The following is a 22,978-nucleotide window of genomic DNA, read 5'->3' on the forward strand; positions in this document are numbered from 1 at the left end:
CACAGGCGCACGCGCGAAACACGCGTATGATTAACGTGCCTCAAAATTGCAAACGTTATGTCTGTTTATAGGCTGTTCAGTGAAGATTAAAACACAGCCAAAGAGAAACGCCACCAGTCATAGGAAATCAGTCATGAATATTTCGCTGAATGTCCGAATAATGCAATAGTCTTCATACAGGACTGGTTGCAAAAGCTGTTAAAATCCTTGTGCAACTTCACTTCTGAGAACCCTGATGAAAATACTGTAGAAGGCCAATACTTTAACATTTATTATTATAGTACATTTTAATATACCATGTAAATGTAGACCGTAGTATTCTGAAGTATTAATTACTGTAAATGGTTAAACTGTTTTAAATGATTTAATTCACTTTAATAAATGTATACTGTGGTAGGTATAACTAAATTTAGGCATTTAACATAGTATTCTGAAATATTAATTACATTAAATACCGTAAAAATATAGTACACTTTAATATTTACTACAGTAAATTTAAGCATGTTATAGTAATTACACTTTAAAAATGGTAAAATCAACATATATTTTTATGTTACTTTACCTTAACAAATTAAATTAAACAATTTCAACTTGTTTTTATAAATTATGTCAAGTTATCAAAAGTCAAAACTTGCAAAACAACTTCATGGCATATTTTTACAGTTTACTACATTTTGTTATTACACTTCAATATTTACTAAAGTAAATTGTAGTATACATTCTAGTAATTATTACATTTTGTTCATGTATACTGTAGTATACTGAAGTATTAACTATAGTGAATTGATAAACTGTAGTGTATATACTTGAACATTTATTATGGTAAGAACCAAAAACAAGAACAGATTGGAAGACCCAAATAAGAACATTATGAGAGATAGAGACACAGATGTCCTCTTGTATTAGAAATAGACACACACCGTTTGGCCCGTTTGAACCTTACATAAGCGCTCTGTGTGATCTTCTAATCCCTTATCAGATTAAACACCCTCTTCTTTTGAAATAAAATGACATGAAGACATACGAATAGATAAACCTACCTTACATCTCTACTAAAAAATGGTCAAACATCAATTTTAAATATTACAGCACAAAACAAAGACAAAACAACTTCATTCATATGCAAATACTTTTTACACAAAGAGGAAACTGCACACGTTGTAGTTCACATAAGCAAATTAACCAAGCGAATATGTGCATGTATTGCATTTACAAATACATGCAACATTTAGCACACAAATGTCAGTTTGTGGAAAAAGTTTATTCTGTTTTTGCATCAAGTATTTACAACATTTGTATTTGAAAACAGTAAAATATAATGTGAGGTGTAAAACTTTGTTTTTTTTTTCACTTTTATCATCTCTTTTTGGTGATGCAAAATAAGTGGAGCACAGTTTAAAATAAGCTATGATCGAGTTCCTGTATTGTGGTTATGAAAATATTTAAAGTCAAATTATTAAAAGGACACAGGAGCAACCCTGAGTTACATCATGGTAAAATGATTCACCTTCTTCCTGTAACCCCGTAGCTTCCCACATCCTAAACCAATTACTGTACAGAGAGTTTTGTATTTTTTGATCTCTAATCTGCGATGTGTCATACTCATATACGGCTATTGATTTAAAATGGATTATTTACATTTCTATTTATTACAATAGACATTATAATGTTTCAGAAAGTGCTATGTAAATACGTCAAACCATCAAAATCCACTAAATTATGTCAATTTTACATTAAAAATAATGCAAAAAAAAAACCATATGATCTTAACATAAAAGTGGTATATGACTAAAAACAGAAAGTATTCTAAGTATAATTTTTTTTCACAGTTTTATGCTTCCCCCTTTCTCAGAGCATCTACTGCTGCAAGTGGAAAATTCACTATTACAAAATATATGCTTGCCATCTCAAAAAAAAAGGGGAAGCAGAACTTTTTGTCACATCTACAGAGGACATAGTGCTTAGACAGTGACAAAAATAGATGACAGCTCTCACACGGAAGAGAGAATGGAAACAAACATGGAAATGGTCCAAACTGAGAGGGAGCAACAATCAAAGCAAAAAAATCTAAAGTATAACAGGTATACGTTGATTTATGGTATGAACCAAAACTGAAAGAATATCTGGTTAACAGCCCCTTAGTAGCTAGTTACTGGCTTCCTGTTTTGCATCAGTCAAAGACTGCTGAAAAATCAATTTAATGAAATATGAAATTCAGAGCTGACGAAGCGTTCCAGTTGATCTCAGGTTCAAAATCATTACAAAAAAGTAAGTTGTTGGAAAGTAACTTCTTAGATATAATCTGTGATCGATGAGATTAATGTTGGCAGACGTATTCGTGTAGCGCTGGTATAAAAAAACTGAATCGAATGTAAGACTTTGAGTGTGATCTTGAAAACTTGTGAAGGCAAGAAGCCGGCAGAAAACTTGAACTTGGTTACATCCATCGCCTGTTGAAAGAAAGATAATAAATGTAAATGTAAAGAAATAAAACAGTGCATTTAAAGTACACACAGAAAGATAGACGAGACTGTCCTCCAAAACCTCATAGGTCGTTTGTGCAAGCACCTTATTATGAAGTAAAGTGACGTATTAAGGGATTAGTGTCCTCTAGCAGCAGTGGCTTATGCAACCTGTCGTTACGTTTTAAGGTTTTTGAATTTTTCATTTATTTCATGAATTTGTTAATGTAAAAATGGTTGTATAAACATTTGAAGGTGCTCTAAGCGAATTCACGCGTTTTAGACCATAAAATTTTTTTGTTACATACAGCAAACATCTCCTCACTATCTGCTTGCTGCCTGTCCGCTAATCAAACTGTAAAAAACGCGATCTCTGTAGACAGCACAGGCTCTACAAACTGCAATAAAAACAAAGTGGCTAAACCTACAAACAGAAACCATAACAAAGTGTTCCAGCCAATAAACGACAAGAAGGATTTGAGGGTGGGGCGCATTCATGAAAGCACGGAAAGGAGGGGGACGAGTTAGCTACGCTCCGTTTGTTTGAAAACAGTTAAAACATCAACAAAAAGTAACGTCACACAGATTCGCTTAGAGCGCCTTTAAAAATATTTTAGAGCATCTAACCCCACCCTCACCTTATCCAACCACTTCTCAACCATATAAAACACGACACGCAAGTAAAAGTACAGGCACAGGTATTTATAAAAGTATTACAAACTACTTGCGATGCGAACCTTGCAAACTGCAGCCATACGATTACTTTATATGAAGAACTCGCAGTGATCAAAACGCAAAGTCAGATCTCATTCAAACATAAACCAGCATGATGTAGTCGGTCACAAGAGCCAATAGCGCTTCACATTCTTAGCTAACGTAATGATGCAATCGGTTACAAGACACGCGAGAGCCAATGCCTTTTCACAATCATGATGTATCATCGCAGTTTTTTAAATCAGTGTACACCGGATCTGATATTTACAGCGGATTGGCATCACATTCGCATCTTTTCTTCAAACAAATCGATTGTTTGACCTCAGTACACTTGGAATATTTTAAGTGCATTTTAAAAAAGTTGTGACTGTTTTGTATGCTGTGTTTAATAAATAAATGCGTATGTTATTTGTCCTAAATGCCTGAATAGTGTAATGCAGTGGTTCTCAAACTGGGGGCCGGGCCCCCCGGGGGGCCGCGAGATGGTGCCAGGGGGGCCCCAGTTTTATGACATTTCATAAAACACATTAATTTATCATGAATTCTGTGTAATTAAACATAAAAAAAAATAAGGCTACTAACCAACAGCATTACTTGGTATACTTTAATATGTTTTGTCTTATTAAATGTTAGGTTTTAGAACAAAATTGTTATAAAAAAAATTTGGGGGGCCGCAAAGGAATGCACCATATACAAGGGGGGCCACACGCTGAAAAAGTTTGAGAACCACTGGTGTAATGTGTAATTAAATACAATTAATCCTTGCAGTTTCAATTGAAAATCTTATCCCAGTACATGTCATCATAGCAAAATTATACCCCAAAATATAATTTCATACCCTAATACAGTGGTTCTAAAACTGGGGGCCGGCGAGATGGTGCCAGGGGGGCCCCAGTTTTATGACATTTTATAAAAAACATTCATTTATCATAAATTCTGTGTAATTAAACATAAAAAAATAAGACTACTAACCAACTACTTTGTATAGTTTATTTTTTGTTTTATTAAAATGTTCAATTTTATCACAGTTTTTTGTCATAAATTTTATTTGGGGGGCTGCGATGGAATGCACCATACGCAAGGGGGGCCGCACGCAGAAAAAGTTTGAGAACCACTGCCCTAATATAGTGGTTCTCAAGCTTTTTCAGCGTGTGGCCCCCCTTGTGTATTGTGCATCCCTTCGCAGCCCCCCAAAGAAAATTTATGACAAAAAACTGTTCTCAAACTTAACATTTGAATTAAACAAAACATTAAATTATACAAATTAGTGCCGCTGGTTAATAGCCTTATTATTATTTGTTTAATTACACAAAGTACATAATAAATTAATGTATTTTATAAATTGTCATAAAATCGGGCCCCCCCTGGCTCCATCTCACGGCCCCCAGTTTAAGAACCACTGCCCTGATATATTAAGTTTCACCTGCTGCCGGTAGAGGCGCTAATTTAGTAAATGCATCTATTGGTCGTATTGGGTGAAATGGACAAACGACCAAAGCAATCGCATGGGCTGGAGGATCGGTTGGGAGATAGACAGACCTTCATCCTTGCTCTTGTTCTGCATGGTTTCCTTGAGTTCCCCTGCTAAGCCTAAATTTCTTCTCTTTTAGTGACCGCTGGGAAAGTCCTAGACCAGAGAAATAAGTTTAAAGAAATGCAAAGAATATGTAAAGCAAAGCACACAGTTGACAGTACCCAATAAGTATTTGTTTTTCCTACTATGGAAATCAACGGGTGGTGTCAACTGTGCCACAAACACATACCATTGTTTATCAAAATATGCATCTTTTATGTATTCAACAGAAAACATGAGGGTGAGTAAATGATGACAGTATTTTATTTTTTGGTGAACTATCCCTTTAAGAACCTGCTGTGCTAAGTTTATAGTGTGAAACTCAAGGCTCTCTCACCATTACTCTCTGGTCCTGGTCTTTTTCTGCTTGTTTCATGATCATTGTTCTCCTTTTCGTCTTGCTCAGCCGCTCTGCTCTCAAGATCTGCCAACTTTACTGTCTAGTGTTTGTATAACACAACACATCAGAAGTTACAAATGATGTCAGAACTTAAAAAAAGCTATTTAATTCATATGGGATCATTTACCTGTCCTCCAGGTCTAAGTGACTCCATAAGCACAACTGGAAGGCAACAAAGCAATGTTAATACATTTAATACAAATAGCACAGCATACTTTTACTTTTACTACACTTAGACAAATGTGAGAGATTTCACCTGGTTGGAGAGAAATGCTAATTTTTTTGGTGTCTGAGTTGGTAGATGTTTCGGCTGCTGGAGGTGTCTCATCTTTCTGTACCTCTTCCTTTTCTTTAGATCTGTCCTGTGCTGTTTCCTCCTGTGCAATATGGGCAAAAGATCACTATCATTTACCTAGCAAGCAATAGCCATCATTTCACAGTCTAAGTTAACTATAGACCCAATATAGTCTGGCTATGAGTAACACAATTTGCGTTTTAAATAACTTGCGAGATATTCCATCATGTAAGCAAAGTCAACACCGATTACAAGGTGTTTGGCTTTTTTACATTTATACAAAAAGATGTTACCTGTGTGTTGTTGTCTGTCATCTGCGGGTCACTTTGAGGACTTGATGGGCACTGAGAAGATGATGAAAGCGGAGCAGGTGGTGAGGAAGACGAAGACGAAGATGCGTCACTCTGTGAGTGCGTTTTCTCTTTGCTTTTGGAGCGTCCCGACTCGGACAGATCCAGCGGTGTTTCCTCCTCATCCTCTCTGAGGTTCTCTCCGAAAATCCTTTCCGGCTGTGCCGGCGTGACCCTACACTGGGGCGCCGCTGTAACAGTTTCTCCTCCTGTTGCTCTTTTCTCGCGACTCTCAACATGCTCTGAGAGACTTCTGCGCGGAGGCCGTTCTGACCAGGGCCGAAGACTGCTGGGGCTCGGGATGGGCGTGCGAGACAGGAGGCCGTTGATAGTAGGGACCAGTTTAGGGAAACGCAGTATATTTGAACTTTGCATTTGAGTTGGGCTTGAATGAACTGCAATACCGCTATTAACACCAGAGGTGGGTGCCGCTACTGTTACCCAGTCAGGTGAATCCGAAAGCGGCCAGGGGAGACGGACTGTCTGCATTGGGAGCGGCCGGAATGGGACAGGGGCGTGGATCTGTCGACGGCTGCTACGTTCCTCAGAAGGCGAAAAACTCTTTAGTAGACCAAGAGCTGTTGGAAGTGATGGAGATAAAGGCGAATGTCTCTGCTCCAGTGACTCCACACTTGAAGCTCTAGGGGTACAGGAGAAGAAGAATTAAGGTGTGAGACCTTTGTCTGTTTTACAATGTTAGTGCATCTTTTTTGGGCTGTCTCACCTTCTTTCTGATCCAAACAATGGGGGTTTGTTGGACTCCTGGGTGAGAGAAACATACACATTTTAACAAGCAACGACACAGGAATGAATTTGGCAACAACTAATTTAAAGATTTGAAAGATATTAAAACGAATGTAAGTATTACTTACGAATGAAAATGCCCTGGCCCAGCCTTGCATAAGTTTGTGTTCAGACACTTTCTCTGTACAGAACAAAGTTTATTTCAGATGGTCTCATCAGTAAAAATGTGAACAAGGTTATTTTTATAAGTTTACACGTAAATTAAATAAAAATAAAGTAATTTGTATATTAATGTATGCGTATCTGTCTGGGGAGGGCTCTGAGCTCGGAATTTGGCCCGAACCCAGAGTTGGGAAAAATTTAAGGTACAAATTGGTACCTTTAAGGTACATATCTGTACCTAAATGGTACATGGTGACAAAATGGTACAACTTTTGAGAGTGTCCTATACCTCAATCAATAAAGTACCTATCCTATGCCATCCTGTCCTGTCCTATCCTAAATGTTTCTGTAGATCAGTGGTGGAGCATTGTGTTAGCAGCATAAAAGGTTGTGGGTTCGAACCCATGGATATAATTCCTGATATAATGTATACCATGTAATGCACTGAAAGACGATTTGGACAACTGCCAAATGCATAAATGTACTGTAATGTAAAATGAAAAAAAAAGTATAGGTGTGTCCAACCTTTATAATGGTTCTTAGTATATAAAAATGTCCCAAATATAAATACCCCAGGTATTTTGGTAAAACTTTCTCTCATATCTCATGAATTTTAGTTCTGTTTTAACTCACCCAGGCTGTCCGTTGGACTGTTTTCCATCTCACGCTTGACAGTGGCTGCAGGTACAGTGGCGTCCCCTGCTGGTGACTGGCTAGACTTCAGCCCTGAGGTCAGCAGAGTCACAGCGGCCACTGCTGTGTCAGGTGATAACTTGACCTCGGGAGGGATGCTTTCCTCTGAAAGACCATTCTGCTGACTGCAAAAAGTACAGATTTGTATTTTTATGCACGGCTGGCACATAGAAACTAGACATTTTTTCATGGAAATACTTTGGCAAACAAGCCTTGACCACAAGCAGAAGTGACTGGATACTGAATCTTGTTCAGCAAAATTAATGTTTGAAATTTGCACACACACACAGTTACAGTAAAGTAGACTGAAAAGGACCTTGTACTTAATCTACACCCAGTTGGGAAAATCAAAAAACAAATAAATATTAAATACGAAACGTGTTTTACTTACTTTGTACGATCCCTCAGGCTCTTCACCTCCTCTTTCAATTTGTCATTTTCTTTCTTTAATGCATTCATCTCACTCACTGCAGTAGTGAACAAACAGGAAATATCATTAATATTCACATAACTGTGTGACCTAGTTGTTGAGTGCAAGTTCAAATCCTGCACGGGGTGACTGACTGGTTTGTACTAATTTACTTGTATTTGTTAAGGGACTGACATGTAATACAGAATGATAAATATTTCATTCAATTTTCAATTTGAAGATCCAAAAACGTTCTCCTTTTAAATCCCAGATTTTCAGTTCTGTGCCTGACTTTTGAACCGCACTGTTTGTGTATTTTCTAGGTCTATTTATAACTCACCCAGTATAGAGATATGCTGTAAACTCTGCAGCTGTGAGCTTTCATATTCCTGCAGTCTTTTTTTAGCCACATCCTGAGTGACTGTACATCTGTCGCACAATCCGGCTCGCAACCTGAAAATCAACAGACACATCAAGTGTGGTCAACGGTAAATCAGATTTAAGACTCTCTCTCTCTCTCTTTCTCTCTCTCTCTCTCAGTCACTTACACACACATGCACATACACACCTGTTTTCCAGCTGTTTGATGTTCTCTGTCAGTATCCGTTGCTGTTCTCGGAGCTGCTGGTTCCTGTTGTAAAGTTCCTCCATGCGCTTTGAATCGCTGCAACATACAAACAAACACAATATTAATGTTAAAGGAATATTCCATTTTCTTAAAAGAAAAATCCAGATAATTTACTCACCACCATGTCATCCAAAATGTTGATGTCTTTCTTTGTTCAGTCGAGAGGAGGTTTTGTTTTTTGGGGAGAACATTGCAGGATTTTTCTCATTTTGATGGACTTTGATAGACACCAACAGTTGACGCTTGGCTCGACACGTAACAGTTTTTTTCAACGGAGTTTCAAAGGACTATAAACAATCCCAAACAAGGCATAAGTGTCTTGTCTAGCGAAACGATTGTCATTTTTGACAAGAAAAATAACAAATATACACTTTTAAACCACAACTTCTCGTCAAGATCCGATCCAGCGCGACCTAACGTAAATGCGTAGTGACGTAGGGAGGTCACGTGTTACATATATAAAACGCACATTTGCGGACCATTGTAAACAATAAACTGACACAAAGACATTAATTAGTATCAGTTGACATACAACAACGTCGGAACAGTCCTCCTTCAAGACTCTTGTAAACACTGGGGCGGAGTTTCGCGTTCGTCCTCTGTGACCTCTTGACGTCATGACGTATTGCGTGGAGTCACACTGGCGCATCACGACCGGATCTCGACGAGAAGTTGTGTATTTGTTATTTTTCTTGTCAAAGGTGGCGGTCGTTGTGCTGGATGGGACCCTTGTGCCTGGTTTGGAATTGTTTGTGGTCCTTTGAAACTCCGTTGAAAAAAACTGTTTTGTGTTGAGTTAAGTGTTAATTGTTGGTGTCTATTAAAGTCCATTAAAATGTGAAAAATCCTGCAATGTTTTCCTCAAAAAACATAATTTCTTCTCGGCTGAGCAGGGAAGGACATCGGCATTTTGGATGACATGGTGGTGAGTGAATTGTCTGGATTTTTCTTTTAAGAAAATTGACTATTCCTTTAAGCTTAGTTGTTGAGCTCGACAACCAAGATCATAATGAAAGTTTTGGGTTAATTTCCAAGGCAACACACATAGTGATAAAATAACACAATGTAAGTCGCATTGAAAAAAGTGTCTGCCAAATGCATAAATGTCATACTTACATATTCTTTTTATTTGTCATTTCTAGCACTTTCTCCTGCCATCCTTTAAATAAAGAGAGAGAGACACAGATGACAAACCACATCATTTTTTCTCAGAGCGTTAAATCTTTAGTACACTCTCAGAAAAAAGGTACAAAAGTTGTACCTTTTTATCATTGGGATGGTACCTTTAAAAAACATCCTAATATGTACAGTGTGTACCTTAGATCAGTGGTTCTCAAACTGGGGGCCATAAAATGTTTATGACATTTTATAAAATATAGTAAAGCTCACATAACACATACCGTTTTCTTTCGTGTTGTCTGATTATTAAAAGACAGAATGGCCATTCCGTTTTTTTTGCCGGAAAACACTTGAAGGCGTACGGTGGGCGGAGCTAAAGGGTTACGAGTATGCGTAGCCTTTGGATACTAATCTAACAGCTGTGACATTGATGGAAATGGAAAACATTTTTTTTAACAACTATGGCTTACAGTCAGATACAGCCGTACACATATGATCCAGAATCGGATACTGAGTCAGTAATTGATCAACAGGAACAACAGCAGCAATGATTACAGCAGTAAGTCTCTATCAGGTAATTAATCTGTGTTTGTTTATCGGCTATTTTAATAAAAAATGCAAAACTCTTGATGTGTTATTTCTGCATTTGCCCTTTTAAAAGGTGTAAATGTCGTAAGTGCAGTATGATGCCAACTGAGGTGAAAAATGTTTGCTGTTGTTTGTGTTGTTTACATTACATGCACGTATGCACCGATTGCAAACAAGACACGTGAGATTTTGATTTACTTATGCCTGTGGTTGCAACTCCTAAACAGTGTCTTTTAAAGTTCATCAGTTGTAAACAAGTTCCAAAAAGAGCAATCAGACAACGGAAAGGAGGAGTTCACACTGATGGGAAACTTCTCTGGCCCTGTCCCAAATGGCACCCTTCGGACTTGTGGACTTCCTCAGCGTCCACACTTTGATGACATCATGTAGTGCAGACCTTAGGGACCCTTAACGCGAGTCCAAGAGGGCGCAGCAGAGTCGTATTTTTGGACAGACTTGGGCATCATGCTGGAAATAGGAAGATAAATTGTCCATCAGAGGAACTGATGGCTTCACCGAAGATCGCATCAAGGGTGCAAAGGGGGCGCTGATGAGCACACTTTGGAGGGTAAAAGGACAGATGGGACACCCTACGAACTCGTAGACTAAGCAAGCACGCGCAATTTAAGGCAACGAGACAGAAAGCCCACATAAAGTGTGCCATTTGGGACAGGGCCTCTTTCTCTCCGCTGCGCCCTTGTGGACTTGTGTCAAGGGTCCCTAAGGTCTGCACTACATTATGTCATCAAGTGTGGACTCTGAGGATGTCCATAAGTCCGAAGTGTGCCATTTTCGACAGGTCCTTAGATGTACCCAGTGTTGGGTGTAACTAGTTACTAAGTAATTAGTTCCTATAATTAAATTACTTTTCCTTTGAAAAAGTAAAGTAAGGGGCCAGTCACACCAAAAGCGTTTATGGCAGTTGCAGGCACCTTTTTTGAATGATATTCTATGAGCAGGGCACGTTTGCGCGCTGTTTATGCACGCCGAGCGCCTTACGGTTTTTTGCCGCCTGCCGCGAACGCGTTTTTGAAGGAGCGCTGAGAGCAGAGAAGCGCCTGACGTCATTCGCGTCTTTCCATTGTCCAATCGAATGAGGGGAGAGGCGGGCCTTACGTTGTGGTGCGTTTGCAAGCGTTTAAAGCGCTTTTGGTGTGACTGGCCCCCAAGGGATTACTCTTCTTTTTCATGTAATCTAATTACAGTTACTTCTGATGTATCTAAATACTGTGTATGGACTGTAAAACAATTATGTATACTAAAATACAATAGTGCATTTAACATGGTTTTAGTTTACAATTCTCACTATTAACTGGTTGATTATTATTAGCATTAATATGAATGAGATGTTGGCTATTTATTAATACTTAATAGCACATATTAATGCCTGATTCTGCAAAAAAAATCTTTTTATACATCCTTAACCCTCCCCATTCCTACCAATACTTAAAATTAACAACTTCTTTAGTATTAATAAGCAGTAGTTGGAGTATATTGAGGCAAAAGTAGTTAATAGTTATTTAATAGAGAGAATTTGACCCTAAAGTGGGATCAGAATAATTGATGTACTTTTATATATTATTTCTTCGAGCCATTTCAAGCCTATCCTTGTACTAATAGGTTTTAGAAAGTAATTAGTAATAAGTAATTAAATACTTTTTGAAGAGAGTAATTTGTAAAGTAATCTAATTACATGATTGAAGATGTAATTAGTAACTAGTAATTAATTACTTTTTTTGAGTAAGTTACCCAACACTGGATGTACCAATATTTTCAACTACAAAAAAAAAACTTTATAAAATCTCTGTGAACGACAATGTTTATTTTTTTCTCAGTTATACGTTCCAAACATTGTCGACAGCATCTGTGGCATGCTGTCAAGTCTCACCCGAAACAATTTTGACTCGTCCTTCAGCTTTAGTAAACAAAACTCGTGTTTACTGTGACGCATAACAATGCAAGTCAAAAGGAAAAGCCAATCTGGTGGCACGGATGTCTTTTGTTAAAGGCGTGTATCATTCTTCCATAAAAAAATTTGTGGTTTTGTTGGTTTAGTAAGTGGGCCTACTGTCCTAAGGTGAGGAACTTGTGGTAAATGCATTACCGCATAATTCCTGTGGGCGGAGTCTGCTTCTAATAAAACTACATCCCTTTTACAGACTTCTACTGTAAAGGAGATGCACATTGGTTTGTTTACAATTACTGTTTTTCAAATCATGACAGACAATTGTCAACGAATAAACAAACATTCTTTAATGTATCAAGGTGTTAAATATGCTACTCTGTATAAAAATGACTTCAGTCTCACAAGCTTCTTACCTTCCAACTCATGTTCATGAACATCCTGCAGTTTCTGCAGAAGCTCAGAGAAGCTCTCCGCCATGCTGGTGTTCCTCTACACCTGCCAATTGATTCTTTTTTTTTCTTTCTAGAGAAAGAGAGTGAAAGACAGAGAGAAAACACATGTATTACTTTGTAATTTGCGAGAAAGAGAGATGCACATTCAACCATTAAAACATTTGTTATTAAACAGATGAAGTCAGCTTACATTGTTCTTACTTAACCTGCTACAATATGAGCCTGAATTTCTCAGTTCATATATAACAAAGCTATAAAACCTTTCCCTGACAAACTGGTTCGGCAAGATGAGCACCGCAGGCCTAACTTTATTTGTGTATATGCACATGCACATGCGCGTGTGTATGTGTGTGTTAAAGAGAGAGAAAGAGTTTGAGAATAAGAAATAAGGAAAGACAGAATGTCCATAGCATGTGTTTGTGTGCTGGCGCATAAAACAACAAACAGGTTTATTTTAAACCACTACCATGTAATCTCAAATCTAAGCAACATCAGGTTATAATCTTACAATATGGTTGAGTTTCTAAATATGACCTGCAGTAGCATCCTATCTTTAGTGAGATGGGTTATCAGCACGCTTTTGTGATTGTAAAAACCTGAAAATGTACACCAGAGCACTGCAACCTAAAATCTCTCTATGCATTCTTAGAAATAAAGGTACTTCTTTGTCAAGCTGTTGGTTTAATAAAGAACCCTCTGTTGCACAAGGTTCTTCGTAGTGAAAAAAAGTTAATAAAGGTAACAAAGAACTCATTATAAGGTCATTTGAGGAACCAAAAATGGTTCTTCTATGAAAAAACCTATAAGAACCTTTGATTTTTAGCAGTGTATCTAAAGTAACCCCAATCAAGGTGCTCATGATGTCATAGAAGAACGAATGGCTGAATGGCTTTATAAAGGACTTTTAACCTCCAAAGAACCTTTCTGTTTGACAAAAAATTAACAAATGGTTCTTTAAAGACCCTTTGACTTAAAGGTTCTGTGTGGAACCAAAAAAAAATGTTTTTTTAAGCATTTAAAAAAGTATAATCACATCTAGTGTAGATCTAGTTTTAAAGGTGCAGTGTGTAAATTTTAGTGGCATCTAGTGGTGAGGTTGCAAATTGCAACCAATGGCTCAGTTAACTGCTCACCCATCGCTTCTAAAATGCATAGAGAAGCTACGGTAGTCACCACCAGACAAACATGTCATCTTCGGTGACAGCTTCGTAAAAAAAGTTTGTCCATTAAGGGCTTCTGTAGAAACATGGCGGCACAAAATGGCGACTTCCATGTAAGGGGACCCTCTGTATGTAGATAAAAACGTCTCATTCTAAGGTAATAAAAACGTAAGGGTTCATTATGAAAGGTTTTTATACATCCCTGATTATATATTTTTGTATATTATTTTGCATTTCTGTCAAGAGTTCCTTTTAAAAATTACACACTGCACCTTTAATAGGTGAGATGCATAGAAATGCTGATATATTTTACTTTAACTGCTCACCCATCGCTTCTAAAATGCATAGAGAAGCTACGGTAGTCACCACCAGACAAACATGTCATCTTCGGAGACAGCGTCGTAAAAAAAGTTTGTCCATTAAGGGCTTCTGTAGAAACATGGCGGCACAAAATGGCGGCTTCCATGTAAGGGGACCCTCAGTATGTAGATAAAAACGTCTCATTCTAAGGTAATAAAAACCTAAGGGTTTAATATGAAAGGTCTTTATACACCCCTGATAATATAGTTTTGTATATTATTTTGCATTTCTGTCAAGAGTTCCTTCTAAATCTAATTATCTAATTACACACTGCACCTTTAATAGGTGAGATGCATAGAAATGCTGATATATTTTACTTTATTTGGATAAAAATTCCTTGTGTCACTTAAATGTTTAAATTTAAACAACTTATTACTGATATTGACTTGCCTAAGGCTGCACTGTAAAAATGCATTGTTGTACTTAAATGTTTAAGTTTAAACAACTTGAATTAATAAGTAACTTTTTTGACTTGTTAGAAGTTGCCTTAAATAAATAAATAAATCAAGTTGTTATAACTTAAACCCATTCGACTTATTTTTGTAATTTAAAGCAACTCCTCACTAGTCAAAATGACTTATTAATTCAAGTTGTTTAAACTTAAACATTTAAGTACAACTATGCATTTTTACAGTGGCAAATCAATATACTGATGGAAATTTTACTGTAAACGCATAACTGCTTAACTTTTAACCTTTAGCCACCGATACCCATTAATGCACTTTCCGAGAAGAATGTTTAAGTGTCTGTATGAGGTCATTTAATGGCAACACAGGAACATCTGGTTATAAAACCTCATTATAATTAGCTTTTCATCTATTCAGTGTTTAAGACTGTCTGCAAGACTTCCAGCTAAAGAGATACAGCATGCTGCCGAGGGTGCGGTTACCCCCCCATGCAATCTTTTTGCATTTTGATCTGAGTGATTTTCGCCTGCCGCCGCACTCTTTCTGCAAGTCGGGATATGTTAGCCAACGTTACAGCGGCGAGAGCAAGAGGGAACCTGTCTGTCAGAACTGTAAAATTCACTTTTCACACACATCACACGCACATCAGCTTTCTGGAAACCTTTGCGAAGCCACTTTGCAATTTTGGGTTTCATTCATACTAAATGCACTTTAAAGATTTACAGTATGAGTGTGTGGATCAAATCTAACCTCTGATTGTGACCTTGACATCTGGGGTCAGAGGTCATACATTGTGTTCAAACCTTTCATAATGGAGACATTACTTTAATTTTAACAAAACTTGTAAGTGAACTGCTGGGCAGCTAGATAGTAATAGACTTAGAAACTGTTTAGTCGGCAGGCTTGAGGCACAATGATAATATACATGGGAAAGTATGCTTCTGATATTGCGCAATTATTGCCTATGATTTTGGTCGGTTTTTGATTTTTGGCAGTTGATCCTTGTTTGTGTGCTGAATGCTTTTTGAGACCTGTATTACATGTTAATGTCTTGATTTAAGACTACAGGGTATTACCAGTTAAACTCCAAACTCTTAACAAGGGCATGGAAATCAAATTTTAAAGCTGGACACATGAAATGAGAGGGAAGTTGCGAGTGAATGTTAAACATGCTTTAAGTTTATGCATACAATACAATTTCAATGCACATAATAATGGCAAATATTTCTCCCATAGAGTTCATTTTTAATTGTTCAGACAAAACGTAACTGTTAATTGCAATTATGAAATAAACATTCTCAATATTTCCATAAAAATGAAACAAAACAACAAAGTTTGATTTGCTGCAGTTGTAACACAAAACTATAGACCATAAGGGCAGATCACGGCAAAAATACTAAGTAAGAACAAGTATGCCACCACACCCTTTATCTGAAATAGCTTGAATGATGATCGATAGTGTTTCATCTGTATATACACAGGCAGAAGATCATGCATTACATAATAATAGCTCAATACATCCCACCGATACAATTTAAGCATGATGGGACACCCACACCATATCAATAGAGCCCGTCACGCTTGATACGAACGTCACTGGTGGCCATCAGCTTACTGTAACTCTCCCAGTCCAAACTATTGCTTGACTTACCCCGTGCCAACTCGTTGACAGCGGACGTCCCAGCGTCCCAGGATGTCAATCACACCACCTGTCAGTCACGCAATGCCGTCTGTCTGTATGTGACACAGCTGTCCTTCTGAGACCCCAAAGAGGCACATTGGATGGAAAAAGATAGGGAACGAAAGAGAGTTTTCGTACGCCCTGCGCTCCTCTCCTCCTCCTGCCCCGGCACCCCTCCTTCTCCTCCCCACTGTCGAGGAGAACAGGTTGGAGCGGTTTCTCGCTGTAACACACAAACACCAGTTCTCTCCTGGATAAACCGGTCCTGCTGAAATCCCACTGAACCTGCCCGGCCACAAACAAAAAAAAATTCTCAGAAGGATATAGAGCACCTTTAGACACACAAAGCCGCTTTATTTGGCATTGATTTGCTCTTTTAAGCTACTACAGGAAGCATTTATATGCTTTATTGGATTTAGATGGAAATGCAACTTGTGATAGACATGGAAAGAAGTCCAACTATCGAGTCATAATAGTTTATAGATACTCCTATATTATTAAATTAAGTTGCCATATACACTGTCAGAAAAAAATGGTCCAAAGCTGTTAATGGGGAAGTAGGGGAGAAAATAACATTTTTCAGAAAAAAGTCGTTTTTAAAAGATAATGTTTTAGACAGAGATATATTTTTGCTGTGGGAAATTTTGAACAAACGTAAAACGACTTCATAATTTTACTTTGTACATAAGTAGTGCATTGTTACTTTTGACCCTGTCAGCAGGAAAGTAACACACAGGTGGGTGAAAAGTAACACAACAAGATAGATTTTTGTGTTACACTTGTTTTTAGTAAATATACATGACTATGACATTGTTTATATGTAACTGCAAACTTATTTTGTCATTTATATTTGCAAAAAATAATGAAATTACGGTAACACTTTACAATAAGGTTCATTAGTTAACATTAGTTAATGTATTAACTAACATGAACAAACCATGAGCAATACACTTGTTGCAGTATTTATTAATCTTTGTTAATGTTAGTTAATAGAAATAAAGCTTTTAATTGTTTGTTCATGTTAGTTCACGGTGCATTAACTAAGGTTAACAAGATTTTTAAAAAGTATATTAATTGTTGAAATTAACATTAACAAAGATGAATAAATGCTGTATAAGTGCAGTTCATTGTTAGCTCATGCTAACTAATGTTGTTAACTAATGTTAACTAATGAACCTTATAGGGATGCACAATATATCGGGCGACATATCGTTATCGGCCGATAACTGCTTATTTTTAATATTATCGGTCTGATAGCAAAATTAGGCCGATAAATGAAAGCGGATAAATGGTGGATTATTTTGGTTTGTTGAACCATTTCACTTGCTCATTGCTGGCCATTTGGAGCTTTGATTGGTGCTTTCTGTGACATAGCACGAAGATGACACGTGTTGCGGGCTTAAGAAGAGTATGCTAGTCTACCGCAAAGACAAGATGTCCGCGGTCTGCGAGTTTTTCATTGTGAAAATAATATGAATATTTATCAGCCTATATATATCGGTTATCAGCCCCCAAATATAAAGAGTTATCGGTTATCGGCCAAAATTTCCATATCGGTGCATCCCTACCTTATTGTAAAGTGTTACCGAAATTACATTTTAAATTATAGTTTTATCAAATGTTTCAAAAGCAACCTGACAGTACAAACTTGAATTGTTAAAAAATTAACAGTTTGAACTAAATAAAATCAAATAAGAATAATAGAAATGTTCAACATAATGCAACAGTATAAGCAGTGGGACAAAAGTAACAAATGTTACCTTTGTCCCGACAGGAATTCCTGACATTTAAACCTAATTTACTTTTATTTTGAAAAACTCCGAGAAGTCAAACTTCAGGATGTGTTATAGCACTAAATAATCTGTAGATTGATCTGTACTGTAATGCATGAAACGAGAAACTAAACGCGTTATAAGAAAAAAATTACCGCTTTAAGAATTTACTTATCATGGTTGAAAACGGTTGTGTTATTTCCTAAACGGTTAGGAAATAACACAATATTTGTCAGCTCTGTCAAGAGTTGCGTGCTAAAGATGCTGTCATAGCTTGGAATGCAAATGTTATCAGGGCTCGGAGAAAATCGCTTTGTTACTTTCGTCCCGCGTCACTTTCGCCCCAGTTCTCCCCTACCCTTTAAAAGGTCCTTATATGTACCATTTAGGTACAGATATTTATACATTTGGTACCAGTATGTACATTCGATATATAATCGAAAGCAGGGTTAGTCCTGCTTTTGAGGGGTTAACCCTGCATTGCAGTGCCAAATGCATGCAATTAAACACAGCTGAAGCAGCTAATTAAGGTGTTCAGGGTTGCTTGATAATTACAGACAGGAAGTAGCACAGGGTTGGAGACACCTGAACTAGGGTTTAGGATCTCACAGTGTGAAATGTCAGATTATGAATACCCAGGGTTATCTCTTAACCCCTTGGTTAAGTATAGACGCTGTGGAACGTGAAACAGATAACCCAGGATTCTGTTAACCCAGGGTTTAGAATAACCCAGTGTTAACTATTTCTAGTGTGAAAAGCCCTTATGTAACCCACAAATAGTAAAAAAAAACTGATCTAGAAAGAGCCAGAATGTATTACACTTAACCTGCAAGCAAATTCAGAGTATTTTAAATTTGCTGTTAAAACATATATCTTTAAGATATAGATGACACATGCATGACTCAAATTCTCTCAAAAATTAATTATTTCCACCTGCAGTCAAGTAACAGGTTGCAAACACATCAGCATATTACATACACATTACATATATTAAGATCAACCTCTGTTCTGCATGCAAAGTCAATTATACCTGTACAATTGTTCGTTTCCTAATTCCGCAGAACAAGACAGACCAGGTTAAACAACTGTGGATCTCCACCCCTTTGAAGACACATGAAAGGACATAGGGGACTGTTAGTCATGTGTAGCTCACTTAAAGTTTTCAAATAGAATAACATGCCATTTTATATATTATATCAAACTGTAACAAATCAGTAGTTTTGTCAAATAGACCCAATTAAGTGTTTTAAAATGTGTGGCCAATAGCGTTTCGTTTACCTCACAGCCTGGAATCAGATTAGAAGCTGAAGTGCAGAATGATGTCATAAAATCTTCAAGCCGCATTGGGGGAAGCAAGAGACTTTTAAGTCTTAAATGCTTATTTTCTTCAATGTGAATTGTGTTAAATAGCACCTATTTCATTGCTAAAAATAACGTTATTCTGTTTTTGGTGTAATATAATGTGTTTCATTATTTTCCACATAACGTATATTATTGTTGCTCCTTTATGCCCTACCTCCCTAAATGCGTTGATTTTTTACAAAACTCATCGTTTTGAAAAGTGCAGTGTCCTCCGATTGGCCAGCTAATCTGTACGGTGTGATTGGCCTGAAAATCTCAGTCGGAAATTTGATGCTTCTTACCATATTTGAGATAAGCTTCCAATGCAATACTGACAGCAGTTAATATCATCTTTACTACCTTATCAATACGAGTTGAATCTGATCCAAAAAATGCAGATGACCAAGCTGATCGATCAACTTTATCAGCGGCTTGAGCAGAACGTATAACAGATTGGTAAGGTAAGGCTACTAAAACATAAAACCATGTCTGCATTTGTGATCATAGAAACAACAACAACAAGCGCTACTCTGCCCTGCACAAAACATGTGTTTGAAACATGGTTTAGTCTGCAGTAAATTCTTTAAATATAAAAACGGACTACTTTACAGGCTGTGAGTCAGAAGTGGGTGGAATTATGATAATGACCGTCGTGTCCACGTCAACAGGCCGAGGAAGTAAGTCCTTGCGTTCGTTGTAGTCCAAGAAAAGAGATTTCAGTTGGAGATGATAACTCGTCTTGAGTCATTGTTTACTTTGGGATTTGTACCTTTGCATATCATTAACATATACTAACACACACTTATACACAACAAAGGAAATGTAAAATCATGAATCTGAAAATAGGTGCTTTTTAATGTTTTGGAGCACTTAAGTTTATAGCTAACATAGCGCAGTGGTTCTCAAACTTTTTCAGTGCGACCCCCTTGTGTACAGGGCATTTCTTCGTGGCCCCCCCCCAAAGAAAATGTATGTCAAATTTGTTCTAAAATGTAACATTTTAATTAAACAAAACATATAATATTATTCAAAGTAGTGCTGTTGGTTAGGAGCCTTATATTTTTTTGTTTCAATTACACAGAATTCATGATAAATTCATGTATTTTATAAAATCTCATTAAACTGGGGCCACCCCTGGCACCATCTCGCGGCCCCCCTGGGGGCCCCGGGCCCCAATTTGAGAACCACTGACATAGCATACTTTAAGACAAAAACCTCAGATTTGATTTCATGGGCACTTGAAGAAATAATAGCCAAATGCTTGGTGATTTATAGGGAGTCTTAAAGAAGACACATAATTTCTAGAGGATAAAAGTGACAGATCTGTGCAAACTGTGTTCATGAAAACAAAGCACAAAATCTTATCTCTATTCTGAATGCTCAGTGCTGCAGTTAACTTCTGGTCCACTGGGGGGTAATCTCACGTTTTTAACACCATTTAAATATTTTTTGGATTTGTAGAAACATATATAAAGAGTTTCGTTGCAAAACGAGATAAATCCATTTTTTAACATTTTTGTCAAAACATGTTTATTATTATGTTATCATGTTATTATTTTGTTTTATGGTGCTACTTAGCTGTATTTTTTAAGTATGAAGGTTTAAATCAAAACCAACAGCAGTTGAATTGATTTTAATTGGAATGCACAACCAAAAAACGAGATTTCTGAACAATTAAAAAAACGGATTATCTCGTTTTGCAACGAAACTCTTCATACGTTAAACTAAATATGACAAATATGACAAAAACACATTAATAAACACAGTAATAAATAATCTAGAAAGGCAAAAAGATTTTAAAGTATTTTTTCTTTAATATAATAACCTAATTAATTTTACCTATTAGCCTACAAAAATGAATCATGGTTTTACTACAGTAAAAAAAAACCATGGTTACTGTAGTAAAACCATGGTTTTGCTTATAGTATTCAATACACCAAAAAAAAAAAAACACTACACTTTTATGAATTGACATGTCATTTTTTGTAAGGGACACTTTACGTCTATTTTTTATTTCAGTTAAATGTTGTTTAATATTTTAAGCACAATGATAATAAAGTATATCATTGATTGTAATCTGGCTAAGGATATTGTAATTGAAATTATTTCAGAGTTAAAATCATAATTATATGCAATCTGTAATATAATTTACTATTGGTTTAATTCTAACATACATTTTTTACTCATTAAATTGTTTTGATTAGTTTGTTAATTTTCTTAATTTGTTTAAATAAGAATGTAAATGTGTTACTATAGGCTACACTATTTAACTTTATAAGTGATCCAATCCACTGAATTTGACTAAACAGAACTAAAATGAAGAAACTGAAGTTTTTCTATGTTCTTGTGGGCTTTGGGTATTTTCAATTAACAGTAGTCTACCTATGACAATTAAGTTATTTGTAATGAATGTTCAAGGTGAAGGGCTGCCCCCTTGTGGTTGAATGCACTATACAGTTGGTTAAGAAAGCACCTGACCAGGGGTGTGATTATCAAAACCAACCAAGTTGATAACAGGTTAGCAACGATGCTTTTGGGAAACGCACTCCTGTTCAGTAAAAGATATGTTGTTGTTACTGCATCACGCGTCTTGATGTTGTTCTTTAAGGTGTGCTTAGCACGTACACAACATTATTATTATACCACGGGCTGTCGAATGCGTTATTCTGATTGGTTAAGAAATGTTCTTTGGGTATACATTATTTTCGATAAACGCACACCTAACCTGTCAAATGTCTTAAAATAACCGCCGGTGCAATGTCTTAGCATGTCTGCCCACCGTGGTATAAGTGAAATAATTGGCTTCACTCTTTTAATTATTTTAAAATAACGCACACCCGCGGTTATAATCATTAATGATATGTGCATTATCACCTTTTTTCCGAATATTTCAACGGCCCCTCGACAATTATTCCTTACTTACCTGTTTTCTATGCATTTCTGTGGTAAACACTGAATGCTATTGTGTCCCTCTCTGCGCAAAACAACGTCTTTTGCAGGAACATTGCTACATTTGTAAATTAACTAATGTATTAAATGATGTAAAACTGTCAAAATATATCCGGCCATATTATGTGTCGCCACCCAGAGGTCTGGAGGGAAACGGAAGATAACTGTTGAAAAAGAAAATTGAAAGATGTTAATTCAAAGTCAAATAATTCATTCATATATATTAATACACACTTTTAAATAATTACCCAGAAAAAATCATATTAAATTATGAACAGACAAGAGAGAGAGAGAGAGAGAGAGAGAGAGAGAGAGAGAGAGAGAGAGAGAGAGAGAGAGAGAGAGAGAGAGAGAGAGAGAGAGAGAGAGAGAGAAAGAGAGAGAGACTTTAGAGGACTGGGATTCCACTCCAGCACTACGATCGATGTCATGAAAGAGATAAGACTTCAAAGAATGAGACAGATTTACAAGACACGGTGAATCCCCTTTTACAAAATACTGCTGCATAAATGTTTATGTAACTCAAAAGATGTCTAACACAGCAGAAACAAGCTTGGCCCCATAAAACTGTACCTCACATGAAAGAACAATGGGTCACCTATGCTTTCAAACATAGCAGTGTTACTTTGGCTATAAACTGCAGATTGTAAATCATTCAAAATGTGTAGTCTGTTAACTGCATGGCATACTAATGGAATGTGCAGGGCTTTAATACTTAACTAAAAAATTACAATATTTATGCTTTTAAAGATAATATATGTGGTTAAAAAGGGAGAAAGCATATAGACTTTATTATTTAGTCACTGCAGTTTA

The 22,978-nt window shown here is 36.7% G+C and overlaps 1 protein-coding gene across 2 annotated transcripts; it reads right to left on the minus strand.

Annotated features, from left to right (window-relative positions):
- Positions 1-1,245: 1,245 nt before the first annotated feature.
- Positions 1,246-22,202, minus strand: rbbp8l (retinoblastoma binding protein 8-like). Of its 2 annotated transcripts, XM_055189079.2 has the most exons (17): positions 22,140-22,202; positions 18,906-18,976; positions 16,074-16,388; positions 12,457-12,565; positions 9,547-9,589; positions 8,371-8,466; positions 8,143-8,255; positions 7,785-7,860; positions 7,334-7,518; positions 6,667-6,719; positions 6,519-6,556; positions 5,738-6,434; positions 5,406-5,526; positions 5,277-5,311; positions 5,087-5,189; positions 4,716-4,803; positions 1,246-2,450 (listed from the first exon to the last, which is right to left on the minus strand). In XM_055189079.2, the coding sequence occupies exons 4-16, from the start codon at positions 12,518-12,520 to the stop codon at positions 4,718-4,720; spliced, it is 1,710 nt and encodes a 569-aa protein (XP_055045054.2). In that variant the 5' UTR covers positions 12,521-12,565; positions 16,074-16,388; positions 18,906-18,976; positions 22,140-22,202; the 3' UTR covers positions 1,246-2,450; positions 4,716-4,717. The 2 variants fall into 2 exon arrangements, with proteins under 2 accessions (XP_055045054.2, XP_055045055.2); XM_055189080.2 differs by lacking the exon at positions 22,140-22,202 and having other exon boundaries at positions 18,906-19,168.
- Between the last annotated feature and the right edge of the window lie 776 nt (positions 22,203-22,978).

Source organism: Misgurnus anguillicaudatus, chromosome 13 (assembly GCF_027580225.2).
Source record: "Misgurnus anguillicaudatus chromosome 13, ASM2758022v2, whole genome shotgun sequence".
Lineage (NCBI taxonomy): Eukaryota > Metazoa > Chordata > Actinopteri > Cypriniformes > Cobitidae > Misgurnus > Misgurnus anguillicaudatus.

What these genes read in the sequence shown, in the direction of transcription:
- rbbp8l (XM_055189079.2), bottom strand. Translation starts at nt 12,520, where the DNA reads ATGGCGGAGAGCTTCTCTGAGCTTCTGCAGAAACTGCAGGATGTTCAT. An exon ending in GGGCCAGGGCATTTTCATTC is followed by an intron (nt 6,557 to 6,666) that starts GTAAGTAATACT and finishes TCTCTCACCCAG; the next exon opens with GAGTCCAACAAACCCCCATT. An exon ending in TTGTTTGGATCAGAAAGAAG is followed by an intron (nt 6,435 to 6,518) that starts GTGAGACAGCCC and finishes CTGTACCCCTAG; the next exon opens with AGCTTCAAGTGTGGAGTCAC.